Genomic DNA, 25,654 nt, shown 5'->3' on the forward strand with positions numbered 1-25,654 from the left:
AGGCAGTTATGTTGCTTTTAATTGCGTCATATCCTCTTTACCCTTTGCTTTGTCTGATGAAAACATACTTCACTAGCCAGTCATCTGTGTTTTCCTCCCACTCTCTGTGTTGGTCACTTGTAATGGATCACAATTATCCGTTGTCATTTGCTGCGTAACACAAATAAAACTGTAATCCAATACCTCATCCACCCCGAGATCTATTACTCAACATTTCTGTAGCCCATTTATTTATCTTGCTCGGTCATGACACTCTCTTTTTGCTCCTCAGTGTTTCCAAGCAGCACTGAACCCAGCAGAATTTAAATTTATTCAGGATGAACTGTTGGAATCTGAATCCAGAAATATCTGCCTGGACTGTGATCAGCCCTCCTCGGTCTTATCTTCCTCAAGGCCAAATAAAAGCCTTTAAAAAAAACACTCCACTCTTAATGTTATGTGATTATTTCATCATATCTCATTTCTTTTCTTGTGTTTCTTGTGTTTCTTGTGTTGCAGAATGCAGAAGTGTCTGTGTTTGAGGTGAACATCCGGTTTGTAGGAGGTCTGCTGTCCGCCTACTACCTGTCTGGAAAAGAGGTAAGAAGCCTCCTGGTGCTCCCTGTGGTGGTGTTTTCTCTCTCTCAACGCCTTTGTATTGAATCTGACACTGAAGAGGGATTGTGCTGTTGGCTGATTGATGAAAATGATGCTGCAGAGCAGAGGAGATTGAGTGAGTTAATGAGTGCCTTTCTATGCTCACTAATATCCCCTTTAATTGCTGCTGGTACAGATAAATGTATCCCATTAGCGAGCGCCGAGGTAAGTTCTGTGTGTGCGCTCTCCTCTGTGATTCGATTTGTTTGCCTCCAACCCCGACCAGACTATCGCTTAAACAATCGATCGCACGAATAACAGATGATAACCCCAAACGTTGTTGTTGTTGTTTGTTCTCGTCCTCTGCGGTGGCTGAGTGTAGGGCGAAGATGCTAGAATCGTTAATCGATGAATAAAAGTGCTGCTCCAGAGTGCGCAGAGATTCCACGGCGCCCCTCACCGTGCTCGTAGAGACAGTTGTCGTCTGCGAGCTTAGTGACAAGAGGCTGTGAAAATGTCACATAGGTATTACAGTCAGGTCTTGTTCTGCTCTGCCAATGTGGGGATTTGTGTTAATCTCACTTTTCCTTAATATCTCCTCCTCTTTATCTCTTTTAATTACACATCTCAGTCTGTTAACGACTGATACTGGAAACCAAAGAACCGACAAGTCTGCAGAGAAGCTTTTAAAATCCCCAGAACCTTAAAACCTGCACACACACACACACATTTCTTTTTTTTTACTGAGAAAGCTCTGTTCATTTCTGTTTTTAAGATAATGCCACAAAACAAGATTTCACCCTGAGTGACCTGCACGTTTGTTGATACCTCTTTTCTTTAACATACAGATGCAGGTTTAAACAGCCTCTTCTATGCACCTATAGCAGTGAGCAACCAGACTTTTGAGGCTAAGTGCTTCCTAATTAGCAGTGAGTGAGAGAGTGCAGGCGCGAGTCAGATCGGGAGCTCAGTTAGCAAAACCCATTTACAAAATCAATGAGTGCTCCATCGCTTCGGAGCGCACAAAATCAACAGGAACATTATGTCTTATTTGTCAACTTCTAAGTGTCGAGACTGCGGCCCCGAAACTAGCAATAATAACACAAGGGAAGTTCGTAACGACTAATTTAACCAAAATTTCAATTTACACTCTTCAGCAGTAAAAGTAAGAAAACAATCAGAAAGCGATCAAAGCCAAGCACGATGTTTTTTTGGGGGGGGTTCACAGTTTCTACAGATAAGTGGAGTCGTATTGTTGTGCCATGTGTGGCTGATGTTAGCATTGCTAGCACCAGTAGCCTGTTTAACGTGATGCTCATTCAGTAAATTAGAGTTGAATAGACGATATGCCAAACTGAAGACTTGAAAAACAGGTGATGCAAAAGATTATTTAAAAAAACAAAGCCCTCAATCGCTAGTATGTTTTGGTTTGTCCAACAAAATCTAAATACATCAAGTTTAGAGTCCGGTTGTTCTTTAAACCGATCGCCCTCTGTTTCCTCGATGCTTCTTCTTCGGGATGCACAGTCGGAACAGTAGCTGCTCTTTTGAGGAGAGCAGATCGTCAGATCTGATAATCGTCTCAACAGGCGGGAAACAGTGAAGCTAAACTGTGACAGCTCATCGTTTCTCAGCCGTCACTCTTGGCTCCATTTCTCTTTTTTATGAGTCATTCCTCATATCACCTGAGAGGTCCCTCTCCCTCAGCCTCGGGTCAGGGACGCCTCAAGGATGGAGGAGGTAGACGGATGGGCTGACGGGCGGCCTCGGAGCAGTGGAGGCTGCTGATGGACAGGGTGTCTGAATGTTCCTGGTGGTTTGGCACTAAATTACTGGTGGTGTGGTATGAAGCTGGGGGGTGGGGTGGGGGGGGACTGCTTACAGCATCAATACCTGCTGGGTCCAGAGGAAGCTGAGCTCACATTCATCCGTGCTGTCGATATTGGGCTTTAGTTAGAAATTATTTTTATTCATTTAGACCAGAAACTTCCTCCGATAACATTAAAGCGTCTCCTTCATTTCTTTTGTGTGTGAGTGTGTGAGGGGGATGATGGCTGAGTGATGAAAGGTGATAAGTGACGAGCAGAAGGAGCAGGTAAAGAAATGTGTGAGTCGCTCTTTGTCTCCCTCCTCGTCAGTCCTTCTCTGGCTCTGACTCAAAGAGACCCGGGCCTTTGATGAAAGTGTGATCAGTAAGAGTACAGCTGGTACTTGCTGTATGCACCCTACTGGCAGGCTTTTAACGTCCCTGCCTGCATACAGATGCACAGCATGTAACCTCATCTGGCTCCAGACGGGGGAGGAGGGGGGGGGGGGGGGGGGAGAGTGATGTATGGAGTGATGGGCAAAATAAAAGGTCTCCCGTCCCTCTGCTAATCCAAGCTAAGTGCTTCAAGGATGGAAGGGCAACTAAAGGACAGCCAGCAGCAAAACTGAAAGGAGTGCGTTGGAGGGAGAGGGTGGTAATTGACGGAGGAAAGGAATTTGAAAGAACGAAGAAAAAAGATTTGAAGTGATAGACATCAGAAAATGGAGAAACCAGTTCTTTTGCATGTGGTAACTCACGTATACGTTAGTTTGCATGATTATGCAAATACTACTGAAGGTTGAGATCTGGGTCAGAGTAGAACCCAGTACAGTTTAGGGGTGGATTCAGGATTTGTTTTCCACTTTCTTCAACACTGTGAGAAAGGAGGTTTTTAAAGAAATGTTTGGTGAAGTGATGTTATCGTAGTTATTGAGCCGCAGTTTGTTTATCGGTGTTTAATCGCTGCAAACACAACGTAAACCTGAAGTAACGTCTTCGTCAAGTGACTGTCGTGTGTGACATTCAATTGATATCATCTGTGAATCAATTTCATTTGGCCACTTTTCGTCATTTCCAAACTTGTATCCCCCAACGATTGTAACGAACAACAATGGCGATGCTTGGTTTTGATGAAATTGAATCCCAATCTCCTTTAGTTGGTGTCTGACAGAGTAATCTGGTGATGAGTGTCCCAGCTGCCTCCCTCATTCTGTAGAGAAACATAGATTAACCAGGAAAACCAGAGCAGAGGTTCAGTTCCCAGGTTTCTTACACACCTTCTCCTGACACAGAGGCAGTCATGTCACCTTAGGATGGAGCTTGTGAAGACATAGCTACGACTTGTGCATCGTGTGCTCGGTGCCCAAATATATATAATCAGGTTCCACACTGACGTTCTTCAAAAGATTTTCAACGTTTGAGGTCCGTTTCATCACCTCTCATTCCAAAGTTACTGATTATAGTAATTAGCCCTCTGACTGTGAAAAGATCCCTTAACGAACCAACTATATAAAAAACTGGGATTTATTCCACTGCCTGTGCTTCATGGAAAAATACCTTCCTGAGTCCTTCTGGCTTTTTATGGTGTTTTCAGCACACAATCCCCCCCCCCCAGACAGTTTCCTGTGGGCTGCGGAGTGATACGTCCTGTTTGACTGTTATGTCAAGGAAATTGAACTCAAAACAAACCAGCAATAAAGCGACACGAAGCTGTCAGGACAAATGTATGATTAACTCTGAGCTTTATTGATAATTAAATGATAAATATAAGAAAATACCGTGTTTAAACCATGAGTCAGAGATCTTTTATTCACAAAGCATCTAAGAACCACAACCTCGGTTCCCCGTTCAGTCTGAAAATCTTTGTATCAACCACAGGATAAATGAACAGCAGATTTTTTTTGTGACCCTCATTTGTCTGCAGAAACGTTTTTTGATTTCCACTGAACCACACGGATCTGATCTTGGCACTGGGTGGTTGTTCCATGGATTCCTGTGGCATGAACAACAGTAATTAGCTGAACTTCAGGTTCTCGTCGTCAGGCCTTGATCAATTCCCTGAAAGGTTTAATTGTCAGTGATTGATCAGACGGCACGAGAGGCTTCTTAGACTCGCACGCCCTCAGTCCCCTCCGCTAATTAATTGGTCTCCGTCAAGTTTGCTTTCCCCTAGTAGCGAAAACCTCTGCAGCTCTCTGATCTACAATCAGAAAGGCATTCATACCCTTGTGATCAAATCATACAATTAATTATTACTGATTTAGTTTCAAATGGACCGGACTAAGTTAGATTCAGTCTCACCTGGGATTTCATGGTTATGTCGCCATAATCACTGTTTTTCAGTTTCCCATATTTCCCTGTCATCCTATGACGAACGTTATCCACAGAGGAAAGTCTCTTCTCTCGTTGTGCCGCCTGTGTTTGGACGCCTCTGTCGTTCGCGAGGATGAGGATGATGATAGCAGAACTTACAGAGATCACGGCAGGGAATCTCAGTGGCAGAGAGTGACTGACATATCGAGAAACAAGAAGACAAGCCTGTCACTGAAGTAGGGGAGCAGCAGTCTGGATATAAACAATGTTTTTTTGTTTTTTTTATGTGTTGCTCCACCATATGTCTGACAGGGTGGCAACCCGAACAGCTGCGAGCTACAAGAGAAAAAAAAAATCAGATTGTGTGGCCTCCTTTCTTCACTTTATCACATGTGCTGGTGACAACTTTGTGAAAACTTTCACTGAGACGCTTTGTCCTCTTTTGTTATTTAATGTCCAGCAGGGACAACATGATGCACGCATGGAGAAGACACATGTAAGCTGAGTTAATTGCACCTAAATGGATTTACTCAGCTTCTCACCTGTAAACGGCTCATGGCAGAGCACCAACCGGATTACTGCTCAGAATCGAGGGTTGAACCTAAAGATTCGATTACTTATTGTATAAGATGACGGGTGATTCACAGCCCAGTGTTTACTGTTAGCCCTGGGTTAATGAATAAAAAGAGGTTAAACCGGCCCATGGCTAGTGTGGGAGTGTGGAAAACCTTAAACCAGATGTGTTCTGAGAGTTCGTCACTGATACTAATACCTCTTAACTTCTGTTTATATCAACTCTACATGGAGGTGTTAAAAATACCCACAACCAGCACTCTCTGGTGCTGCGTAATGATGCTGCTGATTAGAGACTAACACGTTTGCAGAGTAAAATGTGGATAAGTAGATTCTTATGTGGAAAACAGACCAGATCCAGATTAAACATATGCACGTCTATAAGTACAGATCCAATACCACGTCTTTAAAGTACTTGCAACCAAATAAAACTCTAATTTTACTCTCCCTGAAATCACTTCTCTGACAGAAGTTGCGCTGGAGCCTGCTGCCACTGATTTCTGGTAGTGTAGCGTTAGCCAAAGGAAGCTAAAATGTCAGCAATTTGGCAATATTTCATGCTGGAAGTTGAACTTTACGAGCTACTCAAAAGCAGGAGTTGTGTAATAGATGTATTTATTTACATCAGTATCGGCATAGTCCGAGTATTGGAATCGGGGGAAAAAAGGGAAAGATGTACATGAGCCCAACACACAAACCATGTCTGGATGAGCAGAGGCACAGTTACAACAGAGAAACAGTTTCTGAGGATGAGACGAGTGTAGGAATAATGTATGAGACACAAAAAGGAATGAGGTCCAGCTCGGATAATGGGAAATACAGCACAAAGAGGAAAGAGGACAGTGCAGTGTGTGACAGTAGGTGTCTGGTTGGCACGAGGAAATAGTTTAACATTGAGCAGAGACAGAAAACCGGAGGGGATAAACAGGCCGGGGGGGGGGGGGGGGGGTTAGGTTTCATCTACGTCTTCACTCCTCAAGCTAAAGTCCGTCATTTGATTCTAATGGTTGTGAACGTACAAACTGCAAATTGATCGTGGTGGGATTCAGACAGAAAAACAATCAAATGTCGAGATCGAACCCAGACAGTGAAGGAGACAGACACCTTAATCCCCGACTGGGACTGAATGCAGAGTGGATTCCTACAGGCGGCATCACACATATGACACAAACACACACACACGCGTGAACAAAGAGGCAGCCAAGAGCAACCCGCTTTGACAGACCGTCTCCTGAGACTGTGACGTCCAATCAGACACCCATCGAGCGTGATGCACGCTCCGCCACAGCTCTCTGTTTACTCCACCCTGCTTCGCCGTGCAGCCGCTGGATTGAGGGAGGAGAGGGGATAGAAAGCTGGGATGGGTATTGTGATTTTTTTTTTTTTTTCTGCAAGTCCTCCTTCAGCGTTTTTATTTTTGTCGTGTCTAGAACAAGGCAGTTACAGACGGGGTTAGGGTTTGATCTCCACTGGGACCTGTCACGTTAAAAATACACGCAGTCAGACTTAAAAGCATCCGACAAATGGTGTAATTGTGTGTAATTGTCACATAAACGTACACATAGACACGTCAGTGAAGGCAGACGTCACCGCCCTTGTCTGAAAATGTCCACTTTTCTCTCCATGTTCGAAGACAGCACTCGTCACGCTATTCACTCCATCATTCAGAACGGCTATAAACGCATTTGAGTTCCACTGCGGTCAAACAACACACTGCACGATCCACGTTCCTCTTGTCCCTGAATAACTCGTCCACTTGTCTTTTCCCCCGGGGAGACTTTCTATCAGTACCTGTCTCTGATGCAGACATGCACTCTCACAGTCGTTGTGGGGGGGGGGGGGGGCAAACTCATGACGCTATAAGCCACCAACAGTGTAATCCCATCTGTGACCTCTCACTGTGCAGGTCAGGCCCTGCAACCTGCACTCCTGACCACCGACAGCTCAGACAATCACACACACACACACACACACACACACAGAGATGCATGCAGGGTAATGCAGTGTGCTGGGTGGAGCCGAGCAGACAGCTTCTATTTTCTATCCTCAGGAAATCCCATTCACTCAGTGAGAAAATTGGCTTTACTGGAGGGATGGGAAGAGGAAAAACAACAGCCCCCGTCCCTTCTCCCCTTCGGGCCATCTCTGCTATCCTCCTGCTGTGCACGAGCAAAGCGTCTTACACACACACACACATCCACACACACACACACGCGGCGAAGTAAAGGTTATTTGGTAACCGAAGAGAATGAATTTTCTGGATATCTATCTTAATCTCTTTTCAGACTGGTCTAATCTGTTCTGAGGAGAGGAAACAGAGCTACAGATGGAGGGAGGAGGATTGAGGGCAGAGGGGAGCAAAGAGAAGGGGCTGAGCGATATGATGCGCTCGTCCACTGCGTCCTTTTCACCTTTCTAGTCAGCATTTGCTCGTACCCATTTAATAACCCGCAATCGGTGCTCTGTGGTCCACCTGCTAACATGGAGGAGGCAGGTTTATGACCAATCCTGCAGCCAGACGTGTTTGTTAACCTACAGACACAGACACACTGAAGTTAAAGGTAAAACTCTGCCACAAGGTTGTTATTTCCTTCTGAGGCTGAATGACCAAAACCACTTTAGATAAAGAACTTGGTTCAGTGGGTCAGTAGATGGAGGGGGAGAAACACACACACACACACACAGTATATGTTTCTGATATTGCAAAGGCAATGCAGAGATTAAATCCTACATTCTGTCACTGGTCACCGAAGGTTGTAAATGGGATCAGCAGTTGAATGGAGCGAGAGCTGTTTGCTGTTTGTGGACGTGTGTTTGTTTAAATATGTCTCTGACACTCCCGGTTTTATATCCGGGCCGGATTAAATCACTTTATTTATTATATTACACGATATGTCAATATGGCATGAATTTCAATTAAATCAAGAGTTTCTTGAGATCCCCAAAACTGAAGCCAAATCATCTTGATCGCCCCCTGGTGGCTGGCTGCAGGATAGGACGTGAACCCTGCCTCATAAATGTTAGGAGGATGGATCCAAGCAAACTGCAAATTCAAGATAGTTCTTATAACACTGATGTTTGTGTTTCTGCTACGTTTGGTTTGTACGTAGTTATTGTGGCTATGAAAAACAAGGTGAAACATCACGATGGACGCTTGAGACTCGGATCTGAGATGTTTGAGCTTAATTTTTGTACAGTGGGAGAAGCTGAGACGTGTGGACCATCTGCATAAACCGTCACTGATAGTCGAAGAAAGTACATGATGCGAATACAGAGTCCTGTTAATCCTTCACAGGAGCTTTCATTAGACCCAGTGTGCTCCCTCTGAAATAAGCTGGTTTAGACTCCTGTGTGTCTCTAATCTGTAAATCTGTGTTTTTATTCATTTCCAGATACCATCGGCATAACGTCATCATTTCATTAAACCAGCCCATCGAGTTCAGAGACCCTTTGTACTGCAGATAAACTGGTTTTTCACCTTGTGCCGTCAGGTCATGATGATAAAAAATCTTTTCTCCTCACATATAAGATTTATTCATTAACACCTGCATCTACAGTGAAGCCGTTCAGTTCTTATGTAGATGTGACAGTCGGAGCGCCGAGTTTCACCTAATCTCATTGTCCATGTCAGTGTCGATGGGCCACAGTGACTGACTGATACAAATGGATTAGCCCACTGAGCAGACAGTAAACTGGGTGTGTGATAATCCGTGTGGTGTCAAACATGCAAACACGGTGTGTGTCTGTCCAGGGCCCTGTGTTGTATCCCATGTGGATCTGCTTTGTTCCTGCACTACATTATTAACGCACACACACACACACACACACGGCAATGCACTGCCTGACACGGAGGAAATTGGTTTGGTCAACAGGGTCACACATGGGCTGAGTCTTCTCACTTCTCAGTGGCTTACCAAAGCCTCTATCAGCTCTGTGCGTGTCTGTGCGCGTGTCTGTGCCTTAGCCTGCAAGCACGAATGTAATTCAGCTTGTCGTATGGCCCGACTTCGTAGCCTCCTAGCAGCTACACACATATAGACGCACACACACACACACACACACACACACACACACACACACACACTCACTCTCAAACCCAAACCTTTCCTCCCACCGTGCTTTGACAGTCTGTGTAATTGCTACAGCACACTTTGCTTTATTTTCCCCTCACTTCCCTTTTTGTCCTGTACACACACACCCCCACACACACATACACACTGACAGACAAACACACACACACACACACTGGTCATTTGTGCTGTGTAACATTTGAACCTGCACTAAAAGAAGAAGTGTTGCCATAGTTAACTCTTAAAATGAAAGGATTTGCACAAAACTGTCCTTCAGCCTCGTGCTGCTATCGCAGCACATTATGTATCTGAATATATTTCCTTAATGGGGGGGGGGGGGTAATAGAAGGATGGAAACCTGCTCCTGGATTAGAGCAAGAAATGTGTGGGAGTATAATATAGTTTATTATTAACTCTTCTCCATCAGATTCAAAGTGATGTTAGGACGTTTTCTCAGCTGAAAGTTTCTGTTGAAGCTTCTTGTCTTCGTTCTGTTGTTTACACTTGATCTGGTTAGTTTTGGTTTTTCCGTGCGTCGACCTGTTTCTTGACATTGATTGGTTTGGAGTCTTTCTGTTTGGATGGAGAACATGAACGAACTGGTTCGCTCTGCACCGTTTGATCATGACGGTTTCACTACCGGCAACGTGAACGCCTTCGTGGTTCAAATGATATCGTCTGAGGTGAAGACTGCAGCAATCCCGTGAGCCGCTCCCGGTTCTTGATCTGATTCTATTGTTTCATTCTGTCTCGACTCAGGGTTCAGTTTCACCCAGACTTCCTCGTTTGGTCGGACTTCATTTTGGTCCGAGGCACCTTGCACGTGTGATATATTGGCTCCTCCCCTTCTCATCTTCCGCTTTGATCCCTTTGACTTTCTTCAGTTCGGTGGATGATTCATTCGTTGTTACTGAAAGTGTGACTGTGATCATAAAACCAACACGGTTACTGTGGAGACACGGGACAGGAAAAGATAGGGGGGGGGCCAAAGTCAAACAAATCCTTTTTTACTTTTTACACATAAAGGATTCAAGAGTTTCAGAAGTAAAAGTAATCACAAAAGCTACCGTGTTGTTGTTACTCATATTTACATGAGAAAATAAAAAGTCTTACGAGGTGGAGTGGAGTCTTTCACAGGAATAATACACAGCATTAATTCTGCAGATAAAAAATGAAGGCAGCAGGTCTAGTGAGAAAATTATACACATTGCATAAGCATAGCATTAGCATTCTTGCTTACAGAGCGGGATAAGATGTAAATGCGGTATTTTTATGATGCAATGTTCAGTGCTAATAGAAAAAATGTTAATGTTAAAATTTCCATTATTTACCCAGGATGTGATTATTCCTCTTTTTCTGCATCTCTTAAAACAACACTGCACAACCACGTCTGAGCAACAGCGCCCTCTGCAGCCACACGTGTTTCAATTGTAAAGAAGACGCAGATATCAATGTCACTGAACTGAAACACACCTGAAGGGGTAGATATTACCCATGATCCCCAGCTTCCCGAGCCAGAGGAGCCGCAGCTGGAACAGATCCACCAAACTCTGCTTAGAATTTCTCACATTTTAAAAGTTTTCTGCTGAATAATGGAGATAAACGCTGGTTTTTAAACACTTCGAAGTCTTTTTTTTTTTTTTTAACTGATCTGACTGAAGCTCAGGGTGAGGAGCGGAAGTGAAAGATGAAAAAGTCTCAACCCTCCGTCAGTGAAACATCAAACGTGCAATTTCAAGGGGGAAAAGTTGTTTGTGTTGCTTTAAAGTGAGATCTTGGTATCTTTGCAACCTGGGGGTTATTCACATAAATCAATATAAGTCAATATGCGAGAAGGCAGGTTTGTGTTGACTGTAGGCTCGTGCTCTGAAAACAGCGTCTGAAGTGATTCATTATTCGACTTGTCTTTAAAATGCTTTTGCCATTTGCCTGCGTTTTCATTGTTGTTCCAGAGAACGAGCAGCCCATGCAAAGTTAAAACAAGAATACAGCCACGAGGATCAGACTCAGCTTGTGAAGTACCCACATTTTCCTTGGACTTCTTTTTTTAATTTGCCAAAAAGTGCAGCGATAATAACTGAGACAACAGCCTGGGAATCAGAGCTCCGGCCATTTGGAGCGAATCATTAATCTGTTCATTGGTACATTCTCCCTAAAATGTATGCTAATGTAAAAAATGTCTCATGTGGGAAATTCTCATTTAGAGTATCTCGGGACAATTGAACTATTTACTGAAAACTTAGAACAGCAAGTTCACGATGTATTAAACTTCGGGATCGTTGATGCTAAATAGTGTTGTCTCCCATTGGTGTTGCATTACAATGAGGTTGAGATAGTCGTTGAGCACATCATATCCTTCATATCAGAGGTAACGCTGCCTGGACCTGATTCATTTTTAATAAAAGACGGCTTCATCATCATTTTTACCCTCGGACCCGATGTAATATTATAAAACCTGTACAGTATATGTGCAGAATCAGAGCTGAATTGTCTGGGGACTCACACTCTGACAGTTCTGCAGCAGTTTATTGTTACAAACCCTGAATTGTCCTTGGAGTTCATATGTTTTGCTTTGTTTCCCTCTTCCTGTCAGCTGGCCCTGGAGGGAGCTAATCTGCTTCCGATAGCCGCACTCATTGGCCCTTATCTCGTACCCTGCGAGGAAGATAAGGGAAATAAGCAATTTGCCTTGTTAATATACTCTATCGCACACACACGCATGCAAACGTGCGTCTTTGAGTGACACAGGAAGCAGAACAAGAGCCTCTCTCCCTGTGCTCTCACATCTGAGTATAATCAAACTGATAATCACAGATTATCCGTCGACTCTGACATTCCTATTGTTCGGCTTTCTCCCGCTGCTCGTATCTCCAGCTTGTCTGCCTGTCATTCATTGGCATGTCTTTTTTTTTTTTTTTCCTGTTGTTTTATGCTGTTTTTGTCTATTTTTGTCCTTCACTCGTTCCTTTGTGAGAGGTGAATACAACATTTAGAGGTAATTTGTTGACTTATATCCTGAAAATCTGTTCCGGTGCAGTACATTCTGTCCGCCCCTGACGTGATGCATAGAATGGAGTCTGGTCCTTGCACCATTTGTTGTAGAATGGCTCAATGCTGTGTTGGAGGTGTAAGGAAAAACCCTGAAACTATGAAATTAATAATAATAATGATGGTAATAATAGTGAATTGACTTTATCCAACGCCTTAGGGCCACTTTGAAAACAAATCAGAACAGACAAATAATAGTGGAAATGCTCAGGGATAAAGAAACTAGTGGTCAAAAGAACTTTGTGTGTTTTAGGGAGTTTTAAACTGTATTTGAAATTGTTGAGCCTCACCTACACAATCCCACAACACTGGACCACCACCGACCCCCGATCAACGACAGGAGACGTTATTTACAGGAAAAAGAAAGAAAATCCAAACTGAACGTGAAATAATAATCACAGGAAAACCTTCAATCCCCAGTTTCTTTCTGATCCTGGCACATGGAGCTTGAGAGCACCTTGACTCCCAGGCCACGTGCTCCTCATGGAAGATTGATCGGGTGGCGTCAGGACAGAGCTGAAGGGGAAAGAGGACCGGGTCGAAGCAGGAACACACAGCATTATAGAAAGTTTGAAAGTGGCTCCAGTCATCCAGCCTGCTGAACCTCCTTCTACCTATATGACCATTCGAAACCGATGTAATTAACAAACCTCCATTGCCAGCGTGCGGACCACGCAGCTCGTTACAGCCCAGTATTTATACGTCTGGCCTCGAGGCTTCTGCACTCATTTCGAAACAGTTCCAGCAAATGCTCTGATTAAAAACCTATTGACCCAAACAGTTTCCCCGGTACAGAATGTGAAATACCAACCACCCCGGTACAGCACGGCATACCCTCGTGCTTTTTTTTTAATTACAGCTCCAGCAAGCATGATGTAAATGTGGCATTAGGATGCAGACGGGCTTCGCTCTGCTCAGCCGCATGAAAAGACCAAGAGAGACCCGGGGCCAGGCTGCAGGGGCTGCAGGCCCATTAGGCTGCGTCTCTGTGTAGAGCTGAGAACAGTTGGCCGAGCTTAGCAGAGTTAAAAGGTGGCTTTGGTGTTTTTGTCATGAAATCTACAATTCATCAGTTTTTGAATTTACTGTCCCGCTGTGTTGTTTCAGTTTGTAGGAACAGAGATTCATCTGAAAGTGTTGTAACTTTGTGAACGTGCAGGTTCCCCTCGAGCAGCCGTATTAATCACATCTCTTGTCCTTGAAGAGCAAAAGGAACTTTGACATTGTTATAGAGCCATGAACTGCACAGAGGGAAGGTTTGTTACGTCTGGTTTGCAAAACTGACAAAACACTTTTTACGACCCGTTTTCCTGCGGGAAGTCAGAGTTGGTTTCTTTCAGCCATAACCATGATTGTTCCATAATTTTAACCACAGGATTCTTTTATGCACGCATAACAGCAAAGTGGTAGATTTAATCTAAACCATGATCTTTTTATAACTACACCCAAGTTGATTTTGGGCTTGAACCCAACCGAACCTTAACTGCAGCATTGGGCCGGTGACAAAACAAACTTGTATTTCTAACAGTGATTTGTTTTATTTTGTAAAGGTTAGACCGATGACATCGTTCTCTCGACGGAGGAATCACAGAAAACATGTTGAGAATAGACAAACAATATGTGGAAGTTTTATTTTGTGCGACTTCTTCTGGTTGGTTTTTAAACATTTCACTTATATATGAAGTAATGAGCTTGGTGCTGACTGAATTAAACAGTTTGGGGATGTTTGGAAAGTATCGAGGGATTCGCATTGTTGGTGTTGGTGTTTTTTTTTTACAGGATTCGTGTACGATAACAAAAACCTCAGCTTCATAATCTAATAATCCTCCGCTAACACAACTTTGTATTTAAAGAGCACGTAGAACTTTATGCAGCGATGAAAATACCAAGACACGTTCCTCTGAGCTCAACAGTGCATCCCGCTCTGACCTCACTCCAGACGCAGAGCTCCTCGGGTCAGGTCCGGCTCCGATCCCGACTGAGTCCATATTGTTTTAACTGAGCCGGAAGACAAAAGGATTCCGCATTTCATTGGATGAAAGCGCGCAATGCCCCGCGGCCCCCTGCTCAATATTAATGCCCAGTGCCGGCTGCGTGCCTCCGAACCCTTCACCAGGCAACTCGCTGCTCCGTTGGACTTTCAGTCCAATTACATCAGCCCTCTCTCTGGCTTTGTTAGCAGGCGAGCCTGTGTGTACATCTGTGTATCTGCAGAAGTCCCCTCTGATGTCTTTTTGATGTTGGACTGGTGCTTTTAAGGGCTAATGCTGAGGCCTATCTTTCCCATCCTGTCTGACCTGGCTTTGAAAAAGTTAGTGTGTGTGTTTGTGTGCGTGTGTGTGTTTGTGTGTGTGCTGTCTGGCGGAGGAGATCTGAGGATTTTTCTTGCAGACAGCAGTTTGACAGGTAGCTTTGTTTAACACTTGCGCTTCACACATCCATAAAGGTTTCTGTTCTCGACGCACTTGTCTGACTCCTCGTCCTTAAGACTCCTCGGCTTTTGAAAACATTTCTAACCAGACGTAGTCTCCTCGCTGTCGTCCTGCCCGATCATAGAATTCATTCTCTCTGTTGAGCGCTGGCTGGGCATCGTAAATCCTGCTCTGATGTTAAAGATTCTATGACACAGAGATGTAGATCTCAGCTCGACAGAACAGTTCAGCGTCTCTCAGCTCCTTGTTTTGATTTTGCGGTCCACACATTAATGGCTTTGGCTCAGTCTCAGGCGAGGATCTGTTTCCAAAATATCATAAACCCGCTGTACGCTACGTGCTCGGCAGAAACTCAGATGTCTTTGTAAGACCTTCGTCTTATAAACTTTATGATGTGAGGAAGTCAGTGTGTTTACTGCTTGTTCTGCCGCCCAGAGGAGACACAATAATCACTGTAACCTATACAAATCTTCAGAGTTTAAACCTACACAAGCTGTACTCTGTATTTCATTTCTGTTTTTTTATCATCTTTAGGACACTTGTCTGGATGTTACTACATGTCGTAGTTCTTGTTCGAGCTGAAGTAACACATTTTTCTAACTGTATTAAAATCTTTCTTCATTTAAACTCAAAGAGACGGCACAGTTTTGTCAATTTAAAGTAAAACCTCAGAGCGATTTTAACGCTGCCTGAAGGAAGCCACGTAGATGTTGTTGTGTCTAAATTTACCCTCAGTCTTTGTCGACTCTCGCTCTGTCACTTGTAAAGATCCTCCTCTGTTTCCTGACAGGTTTTTTTTTTTTTTTTTTTTTTACTTCTTGACACATTTTTTTTGAAGATATTTTGATTCCTCACAAAAAAAAAAGGCAGAACTCACCCAGTGACATCTTCTCCTCATCAGTCGCAGTGTGGAGCGGCTCAGCCTTTGGGCTTGAAGCTCATTTTTTAAACTCAGACCTTTAACATGAAGGTCTCCGCTGCAGGCCTCAGCAGTGACTGACATTTGCTTGTGAATCTGTGACATTTAAACAAACATCCACGTTTGTATTATTTGCCTTTTTGAAAAATTTGGTCTCATACTGATTTGTCACAAAACTAATTAAACCCGTGTCAGCCCGGGTCCCTGGGTTCACCCTGGCATCTAACACGCCGCTGCCAGTGTGTGTTTGTTTTTTTTTTAAATGCCGAAAATGGTTAATGACGACGTGGAAGCGTTGCCACGGCCACTGGAGCCGGGACACCAGCTTGGTCTTTGCAGCCTTTGGCCTTGTTGAACAGTTTGAGCGAGTATTTGACATTTTCCTCTGGATGAAGCCTTCCAGGGCTCCAGCTCACGCTCGCTCTGTGACAACACTGACTCTCCCCTGGGACGCTTGAATGGCACTACACTTTCTCCGACCTGCACTCACCCGCTCTGATTCTCAGCCTCCTCTTCATTTCTACTTTTAGTCTGTTGTCTCAGGAAGAATGTTCTCCTGAAATATTCATACTTGTTTGCATCAGTTCATTTACTGCCGACCATATTCGTCTGGGGTGGGCTGTGCAACTTTCCGTGACGCTCTGCGCTCCCCCTGATGATTCCCCGAGTGGCTGCAGGAGAGAATGAACAGACGATACTGTAAATGGAAAATCTGTCGGCTTCCAGTCAGGAGCCCTCTCAGTGTTTCCAGCCAGCTGAGCTGTGTGTTCGTGAAGTTGTCACTTATTGTTTTAATGATAATTCAGCAGTGCGACGCAGGTGAACTGAGAATTGCTGAGCAGGATAACAAGAAGCTGATCTCATTCCTCAGATTTAATAAATGTTGTGCTGCTTATCAAGTGTTTGTTATTCTCTTCAAACTTTAAACTAACTGATTGATATTTAAATACTATTTCCTCTCCCTATGAAAACTTTTATTTCAAAGAAACACGTTTGTTTTTCTCATTCCGGTTCAATATTTAGAATTATTTGTGTTTTCTTTGAGTTAATGGTTAAACTGTAAACTATCAAGACTCACTTGATAATAAGATCTTAAGAATTATAAATGTTGGCTGATATATCGTAAATGTTGTACACTCTAATATTGGCATTGGCATCGTTCTCCAAACGTCCATTTCCATCTGGCTCTAATATTAATTGACGATTATTCTGAGGAAATGGACTCGAGCACGGCGCTAAACTCTGCACAGGCCCGACGTGCACTTCTCTGCTGTAACTTTCCAACTGTAACTCTCTATGTAAATTCACTCTCATCGCTCGTCTTCATTTCCATAGCAGCGCCGTCAAAAAGAGCTGACTGTGGAAGGTGTGCCGAGTCAGCAAATATTACCAGGGGTGGATTCTCACTGCGTGTGTATTGATTATTATTAAATATATAGAGCGAGGCGATATGTGCTGATATGTGCTGATATTGACGTGAAGGACAAAACACTTTTCCTGTCTGAGAAAGTTTCTCCACCTCGGTTGTCAAGTGTCAAATTGGGGAAAGACTTCAAGCTGTGAACTCAGAGGGAACTCGTCACTTCCCTGTTGTCTGCGTTTGATTGACGTGATCTTGATGAGGCAACGTTTTTCTGCCTCGTGGGAAACTTAACTTTTGATATTTTTCATTTTCACAGTTTCAGATACTTCAGTTGCGTCGACAGAGGTTCGGGAAATTACAGAAGGAGAAAAGGTTGTCTCATCTTTTACAAAGAGGTATTTTTTGTGTGTGACATCACTGTCACAGCGTTCAACCTCAAGTTTTACATTTTATTCTAATTTGTAAAATTTGTCAAACAATATTAAAATTCTAAGTAAATGTTGCTGCATCGGGATCCAGGCCTGTTTTGAATGGAGTGAATTCAGGACGTGTTGCAGAACTTTACCCTTGTTGTAAAGTCAATGGAAGAAATGATTAAAAAAAAAATGTACTGAGAGAAGTATAGAGACCTCCATATGAAGCCACCAGTTACTTTGGTAAATATTCCAGCCTGAGGCGTCCGGCTGCAACATGCACCTCACAAACATTTTACACCTGAGGAAACGCCAGAGGTCGGATTAATGAGAGAAGAGTCGGCTGGACACATTTCACATTTTCTCACATTTGCATTTTAGGCCTAAACCAACACTGGTGTATATTCTTCCAACCTTCTCTTTCCCTGTTGTCCCTTTCCTCTTCTCTCCTTCCCTGAACCTGTTTCGGATTCTCTCCTTTTTTATTTCATCCCCTTCCCTCCCTCTTTACTGTGTCTCATTTCCTCTTCTCTCTTGTTTTGCTTCCTTCCCTCTCCTGTTCCACTCATCTCCTCCCCTTTCACCTCGTTCTCTCATCCCCTGTCATTCTCCCTCTCTTCTGTCTTTTTCTCTCCCTTCTGTCTCTTTTCCTTTACACTTTCCTCTCCTCTCCTTGAATCTTTCACCCTTCATCCCGTGCTTTGCCTCCCTGAAGCAACTTATTCCACAGAGATAGAGATCGAGAGAGAGACACTGACGGGTAGTGGAGAGAGAGACGAGAGCAACCATTCACACAACAGCAGGCTTCTTAACCACTGAAAGCTGTCACCTCCTGTGTGTGGTGTGTGTGGTGTGTGTGGTGTGTGTGTAGCCTCTTTAATACAGCTGTCAGGGCAGCAGCCTCCGTACGGACCTCATTCAGCTGACTCGGCCTCGCTCGTACTCTCACTCGCCCTTTTCCTCATTTAGTCCGCGCTGATCGTTCAGATTTGCCTGCATGGATCCATTAATTCACCTTCCAGGACTTTTTTTTTTTTTTTTTTTGCCTCTGGAATTAGAACAAAATGGATTACGAGACGTGATCGATCGCGCTCTTGAAATAAACATAATAGATTAGGACGGTCCCGATTGAATTAAAGGGTCAGGTCAATGTCTGTGCATTTATCTCACCAGGAAACTAGGGGACACATCTAAAAACCTCAGAACGGAACTGAGGATTAAAGTGTTGATGAAGAGGTGACGTGCGTTTTGCAGACTTCCTGGGTAAAACTGCAAAAACCAAACAGCTACGATCTCTTTTCATGGGCGGAACAGTGATACCTCAACTTCCTGCAGCTGCTGAGCTCATTATATTTCGTCATGTAACACAACTCCTCTTCTTTTTCTTATCACAATTAATCCAACAGCACGTTTGACTCACGAACGTTATGCAAATGTCTTCCAGTTCATCGTTACGGTTTTTGCGATCTACATCTTTTCTGCTGTGGTTCAGTCACTTTGCTGTCGAAGTCACCCAGCTGCAACAGGCCGCTGTTTAAAAAAAGAGCTGGAAATTAGTTAGCGAGCACTGGACTGAGGTTCATCACGTATGCGGAGACACAAACTAGATGAAAGACAAACACTCATTAATGTTCCTCTGCGTCTGCTCGTCACATCGTGTCAAACCTAAAAAGTCAGTTTTGTGTTTGAAGCAGGTTTCTGTTTTCTCAACTGCCCATAAATATCCGTCAAAGCTGGTCGAAGTTACGCTGGAAGATCTAATGGCCAACAAAGGAAGCGGCAGGAAAGATTAATTGGATACACAAACGGAAGTGGGAGAAAGAGAACGAGGCAAAGTAGAGAGAGTTTCAGGGATTGAGAGAGAGAGAGAGGAGTAAATGTAAAGAAGTCTTCAGAAGAGAGGGCTGATGTCAGGAAAGAAGGAGGAGTTGATGAAGGGCAGAAGGGAGGAGTAGGGAGATAGAGGAGGCAGTGTGTCAGGAACCAGGAGGGAGGAGGAGGAGGCGGCAGCAGAAGGTGGTGGTGGTGTCGGCACGCGTGGCTCACTCCATCCCCACAGACGCTGCTGTAATCTGGGCCACACGTCTCACAGGCCTGCTGGTCGCCCAGAGGCCTGGCTGGGTGATTCATCTTAGTTAGGAGGCTGTCCAAGAGTCTCTCCATGGACTGCAACACATAACACAACACACACACACACACACACACACACACACACACACACACACACACACACACACACAGTGCCAGTGATTCTGGATAGAGAGATGGAAACTTGATTAGCAGCTCACACACACAACCACACACTAAAAATGCTAAAAACCTTGTGAGGACCTTCCAGTGGCAGCACCTGATTCCAAACCCGGTCCGCTCCGTTCTCCAAGTTTAATCCCACCGAAGCACCTCAAAGAGAAAAGTCACGTCCACCACCTTGGCCTGATTTCTGCACGTGAACATCTTTCCTTGTCGCTCGTGTGGAGAAGCTGCAAACGTTAAGTTTGACAGCTGAGTCTTGACCTAGAAAATAAAAATCAGCTGACAGAAAAATAAAGGCTTGATGATATTTTTCTCTGTTAAGTGAGAAATAGTTTGGTCTAAAAATAGGCAGAAGCATTCATCACTCTTTCCTGGAGTGAGGTGACGTCCTCATTAGTTTCAATTTGTCTGATCAACGCTCAAAAATACAACGTTTACTAAAAACCACAGCACATCAACTTAATTTAATTTCAGGTTGTTGAGTTAATAGTTATAAAAAGTTCCAGAACAAATGAAAGAGTGAGATGATTCTAAGAGCGAAAAACAAATCATTAATTTAAGGCTCTTATTTAAAATGCTAATCTGGAAATGTCAACAACAATCATTTGTATTCTTACTCAGACTCTATTATAACTACACCTGCATCAACAGCAGCTCCCGCTTCCACAGGGAGTTAACAAATACAAAGAACATTTTCAATTAAGATTTTATTGCATCAACTTTTTTTTTCAGTTCCATTTTCATTTGTCTGGATATTTGGGGAACAACGGGGGTTTGTTTTACGGCCTGCGTAACGATTAGCCGCTCGTACTGTTCGCTCTGCTGTCGCCCTTTTTACCGAGGCCGCTCGGCTCCGACATCCGAGTAATAACGTTGGTGAGAGCGATATTTCCGCTGTAGATTATTGATTACTCAAGATTTAGCTTCTTAAAACCCTGAAGTCTCTCCGTGAAGAAGCTTCTGGATCCGTCTGTTAGGTTTGATGCATTCCAGAGGATGAGGCCGACACAGACTGCTCATAATCAGGTGGATCATTTTATTTTGAAAAGGTTTACATGCTCTAATGATCTACTGCCCGTTGCTGCAGCTCCTCTTTTCAGCCTCTGTCTCAAACACTTGGTTTTAGCTCCTGTCTCTTTAAGACAGCCCCCCCCCCCCCTGTTGTGATTGGTCAACTAATTTCACGTGACACAAAAAGCTCCCATGACGCACCAGAGGAAATAAAAAACAAGAGAATTATATTACATCTCTTTTAATATTTTGGGTTTGATCACCGCTCAGGGGTTTTCACCGACGTCAGATTCGACTTCTACTGTTTCTGAAATTTAACTCTTTATTGTTCGCGAAGACAAAAGATGTTCTCCTGACAACGCCTGTGTTTTTCATGCTTCCCTGAGAGTTGACCTTGTCTCATTGTTGGTGAGAACCAGGTCTGCACCCTGAGGAAATAACGTACGAAAGTAAAAAGGCGTATTGACGTAACCCGCCTCACACAACAAAAGGTCCCAAAAAGCCTCCAGAGAACTTTAACTCTAACTGGTGCTTTTACATGAACTTCTGATGACGGAGAAACTGGATTGTCTTCGTGAGAGGTTCGTCTAGAAACAGATTTTCTGTTCGATGTTGAAATAGTTTCTGCTCTCTCTTGTTTTCTTTGTTCTGAACCCAAACCTCTAATCCTAAATTTAGGGTTAACTCTAAACCCAAAAACAGCAATCCTGAAAATACCACACAAACACGACATGACCGGCTGAAATGTCTTGACTCTGTACCAACGCTATGTACACACACAAAGGAACCGGAGGGTTTAAGAAGACAAACAAATCGCCGGTGGGGGAAGTTGCTCGTTGTTTGTAACTGAGACCTAGAAGGGTTCATTCTGCGGTTTGTCTCCGTCGGCCTTTCAGAGCCGATATTCCTCCACTCCTGCCTCTTTTCTTTTCGTTGATCATCTCAGAATCATCACCGGTCGGGTTTTGTTGGTATTTATTTTACTGGGAGTGAACTATTCCCCTCTAATAACAATCAAAACTCACTAAAGTATTATAAGGTTGTTAATTTCCCTCCTAGATTATTTTGTTAGAAGCGCCCGGGCGTGAAATGTGATTACCAACATCAGTTTTTACTAAAGACTTCAGCCATAAGCTCTCTGTATGTGCGTGTGTGTGTTCTTCAGTTACTGTATAATTCAGTTGCTTATTAAAGCTTGTTGGCAGTTCGCTTGATGGCCTTGGACAGTGGGTGTGTTTAATTTATTCTTCGCTGCATCCCTGCGAGTGTTTTTATTCTCCCCCTCTGTGTCCTCCCGGCATTATTAAAGACATTAATCACACGGATCTGACGCCTTGTTACGACACAGTCACACACACACACACACACACACACACACACACACACACACACGCACACTGTGGGGTAACGTGATGTCAACTCTGCCACAAAGTACATTGTAAAGACAATAAAATAAAATCTGGTGTGAAATAACGAGCTCTGGATCTGCCCGTTTCTCAGATTCCAAATGTTAACATCATATTTTCACAGCTCCAAACCAAGTTTTCCTTTTTTTTTATAGAAAAGATATGATTTTATTAGATAATCATTTATTTAACGCACTGTGGGGACTTTCTGTTTTTCTTGACAAGTAAGAAATACCGACTGTAAACATTATAAAGTAAAGATAAAATATAAATAGAAGGAAATATACCAAATGACACTTCCTGAGGTCCTGCGAGATCAATCGATCGCCCACTGTTATTCTTCAAACACATAAATTGCACCTTTCTTGAAGTCAACCTAACCTTTTCCTGCCCTTTGCCTCTGACGGAGAAGCCGAAGCGTCCGCGTTGTCATGTCGAGCGGCCTCTCGAGCTTTTTCCTCTTCTCAAATCAGTTTTCGCCCTCCCTGCCTCCGTCTCACACCCTGCTGAGTGGTGGATCCCCGGGGAACAGAGCTGCCAGCGTGCTGACATTGTGTATGAGTGTGTGTGTGTGCATGTGTGCGTGTCCGACAGATATCACCACACTGGACGGCACGCCTGAAAATTGTAACGCGGGATTAAGCTGTAGACGAGAATAGTCCTCAGAAACACTTGAATATTCGTCAGTGTGACTGGAACTACCTAAAATTACCAAACTTTGACATTTAAGTTTGGTCCGTGTCCACATCTGCTAACATGGAGGAGGTGGGGTTAATGGCCTATTCCGTAGCCAGCCTCCAGGGGGCGACTGAGGTGATTTGTCTTCATTTGACATAGAATAAATAAACGTACGTGGGTGAAAGTGTAGTTGGATCTCAATGATGTCCAGTGAGTTGATTTGTTTTTCTCATTTACGTTGATGTGAGGAGGAGAAACACTCGAAGGATGTTCTGTTCTCATCTTTCATGATATTTCGTGACACAGGTTTAATTTAACAACCACAACATTTGAGTTTGTGATGTTCTGATGAACCTCATCAACGCTGCATCAGCATTTCCATTATCACACCGACAGTGAGTGGAGAAAAAAACAGGATCTGTGTAACCTGTAAAACCCCTGGCAGCGGTAGCGGAGCGGTCCACCTCATCTCAGGCCAGATCCCATTTCATCTTAACTGCTTGACTAAACTCGTGCCAGGAGCCAAATATGGAAGCACTTCACTTCCACCGCCAACAAAATCAGACTCCTGAGAGACGGCGAAGCTGCTGCTAAGCTGTCCGGTCCAATATACTTACGCAAAGATGAGACCGAGAATTTTTCCCACATTAACATCAAAAGTAGCTTCATTCAGGTAAACCTCGTGGAGATCAGTCGTGTTTCACAGCTCCAGTGAAATCCACATCATCTCAAGGGTTTTGTTCTGGTCCAGGTTCAGATTCTCCTGAATATTCATGAAGTTATTTAAAGCGGCATCCGGCCTCGTCTGCTTTTCAGCTAAGTTTCAAGTTTAAGCTTTTGTGGCCTCCAATGAGCGGAAGCGTTCGATTATCAGAATATCAGAATTCCTTTTTTCGTGAATGTTGAGTTTTTAGCAGCAAAAACAAAAGCTGAGTTGAATCTCTCGAAACGCTCGATAACTCGATTTAGTTTGTTTGTGTAGAAGGGAAAGAAATATTGTATAAAAATACCAAGTGGTCTTTCTCGAGGGTCGGTCAAGAAAATGTAAAATCCTCTTTCAGTCCGACTTGTCATGAAATATGTTTCTCTCTTTCTTTTCTCAGGTATTCCGTAGAAAGGTGGTGGAGCTGGGTGAAAAGCTGCTGCCAGCCTTCAAAACTCCGACCGGCATCCCCTGGGCCCTGCTCAACCTCAAGACGTAGGACACACACACACACACACACACACACACACACACACAGCAGTGATGGTTTGATTCTATAAAAGAGCGCCGTGGTCTGACGCAACGTCCGCAAACACAGACTCTCTCTCAGTCCCGGCTCTCACACACGGAGCCGAGATGTTTCAGATTCACATGAGAGCAGACTTGTTAGACAGAAGATGGCCCTGAAACTAACTGCTCTTAAAAGACGAAAACACAAAAGCGTCTGCGTTAAGTTCCGAGCGTTTGTTATCGCACTGTGACAAACTGTAGAACTGAGATGAAAATATTAAACCAGTCTGTCCCTTCGCTGACGATCCTCCGTCTCTGATATGAGTCCGTTTGATTGGTGACTTATTTCTTGTGGCGTTGATTCGAACAACAGACTTTAATTTACTGTCACTTTGGATCAAAGTGCTAAATTATGAACTGTCTATATCATAAAAGCTGTGGAGTCAGATGGTGAGAAATACAAGTGAAGTCCTGTCATCGTTCGCCATCATTTGAATTAATTTGACTTTGTTATTTAACAGCTCATTAACCTTTCGTCGACTTTTTATCAACAGATGATGAGAAAAGCGAACCAACTCGTAACTTGTCGGTTGTACGACCAAGAAAAGCTTCAAACTAGAAAAGTTTTCTTCATTTTGAGACACAGATAAACTTATTGATTCTCAGTCTGTTGTTTAAACATTACTACAGCGATGTTTTGTATTTTCAGGACGTCGTGTAGAGAAATGAAAGTATCTGTTCGCTGAGAGGAAACTTTAAGAGCCCTCAGAGGTCCTCCACCGTGTCACCCTCCAGTCCCCCCGTCAGTCATCCATTAAGGGTTGGGGGTGTGTGTGTGTGTGTGGGTGGGGGGGGGGCACACTTTTATTTCCCTAATTTTCTTTATATCTTGCTCCCCCCAGAGACACACCGCTCCGCTGTTTGTCTGCCGTTAATTAAAAGGCGGGTTGTCATGACGATAAACATGCTGTAACAAATTAATTTTCCTTCCGACTCTGCACCCCCCAACCCCCCCACCTCCCCCACTCGTGTCCTCTTCGCTGGGTGTGTGTGTGTGTGATCCCCTTAAGGCCTGAGCAGATTGGTGATGATGACTTTACCTGCATGACTGAGCTATGATGGCCTCACACACACCCTCACACACACACACACACTCTCACACACACACACACGTCTTTGCATCATCGCATGAAAACCACTTCATTGCTCGGAGACAGACAGAATTAATTGCCGCGCTGTTGCTGAGTAAAAATTGTCGTATTTTCGGTTAAATCAAATAAATGGAGAAGTCAGAAACCGAGTGCTCGGTTGAGCGACCTCGGAGTGTGAACACGTTGATTCCCTGCGTGCAGGTTAGACACAGAGAGTTTGTATAAGTTAGCTGAGGGGAAACATCAGTGGAGCGTTTCTGAAGCTGTGAGACTTCCAGCGTAACCTTGACCCACATTGAAACGGCATCAATCAGTAAAACACACACACACATGCACACGAGGCCCAATTATTATCTTTCCCCTCATCACTGCTTCCCCTCCTTCTTCTTCTTTTCTTCCCGATTCCCTTCGTTTTCTTTTACTTTATT

At 43.8% G+C, this 25,654-nt stretch overlaps 1 protein-coding gene across 1 annotated transcript in view; it reads left to right on the forward strand.

Annotated features, from left to right (window-relative positions):
* man1a1 (mannosidase, alpha, class 1A, member 1) overlaps positions 1–25,654 on the forward strand; it is a 90,141-nt gene that overhangs the window by 44,315 nt on the left and 20,172 nt on the right. The window contains exons 4-5 of the mRNA XM_020103700.2: positions 499–579; positions 23,966–24,060. Coding sequence (XP_019959259.1) covers positions 499–579; positions 23,966–24,060 — 176 coding nt within the window. The remainder of the gene's footprint in view (positions 1–498; positions 580–23,965; positions 24,061–25,654) is intronic.

This window comes from Paralichthys olivaceus, chromosome 19 (assembly GCF_024713975.1).
Source record: "Paralichthys olivaceus isolate ysfri-2021 chromosome 19, ASM2471397v2, whole genome shotgun sequence".
Lineage (NCBI taxonomy): Eukaryota > Metazoa > Chordata > Actinopteri > Pleuronectiformes > Paralichthyidae > Paralichthys > Paralichthys olivaceus.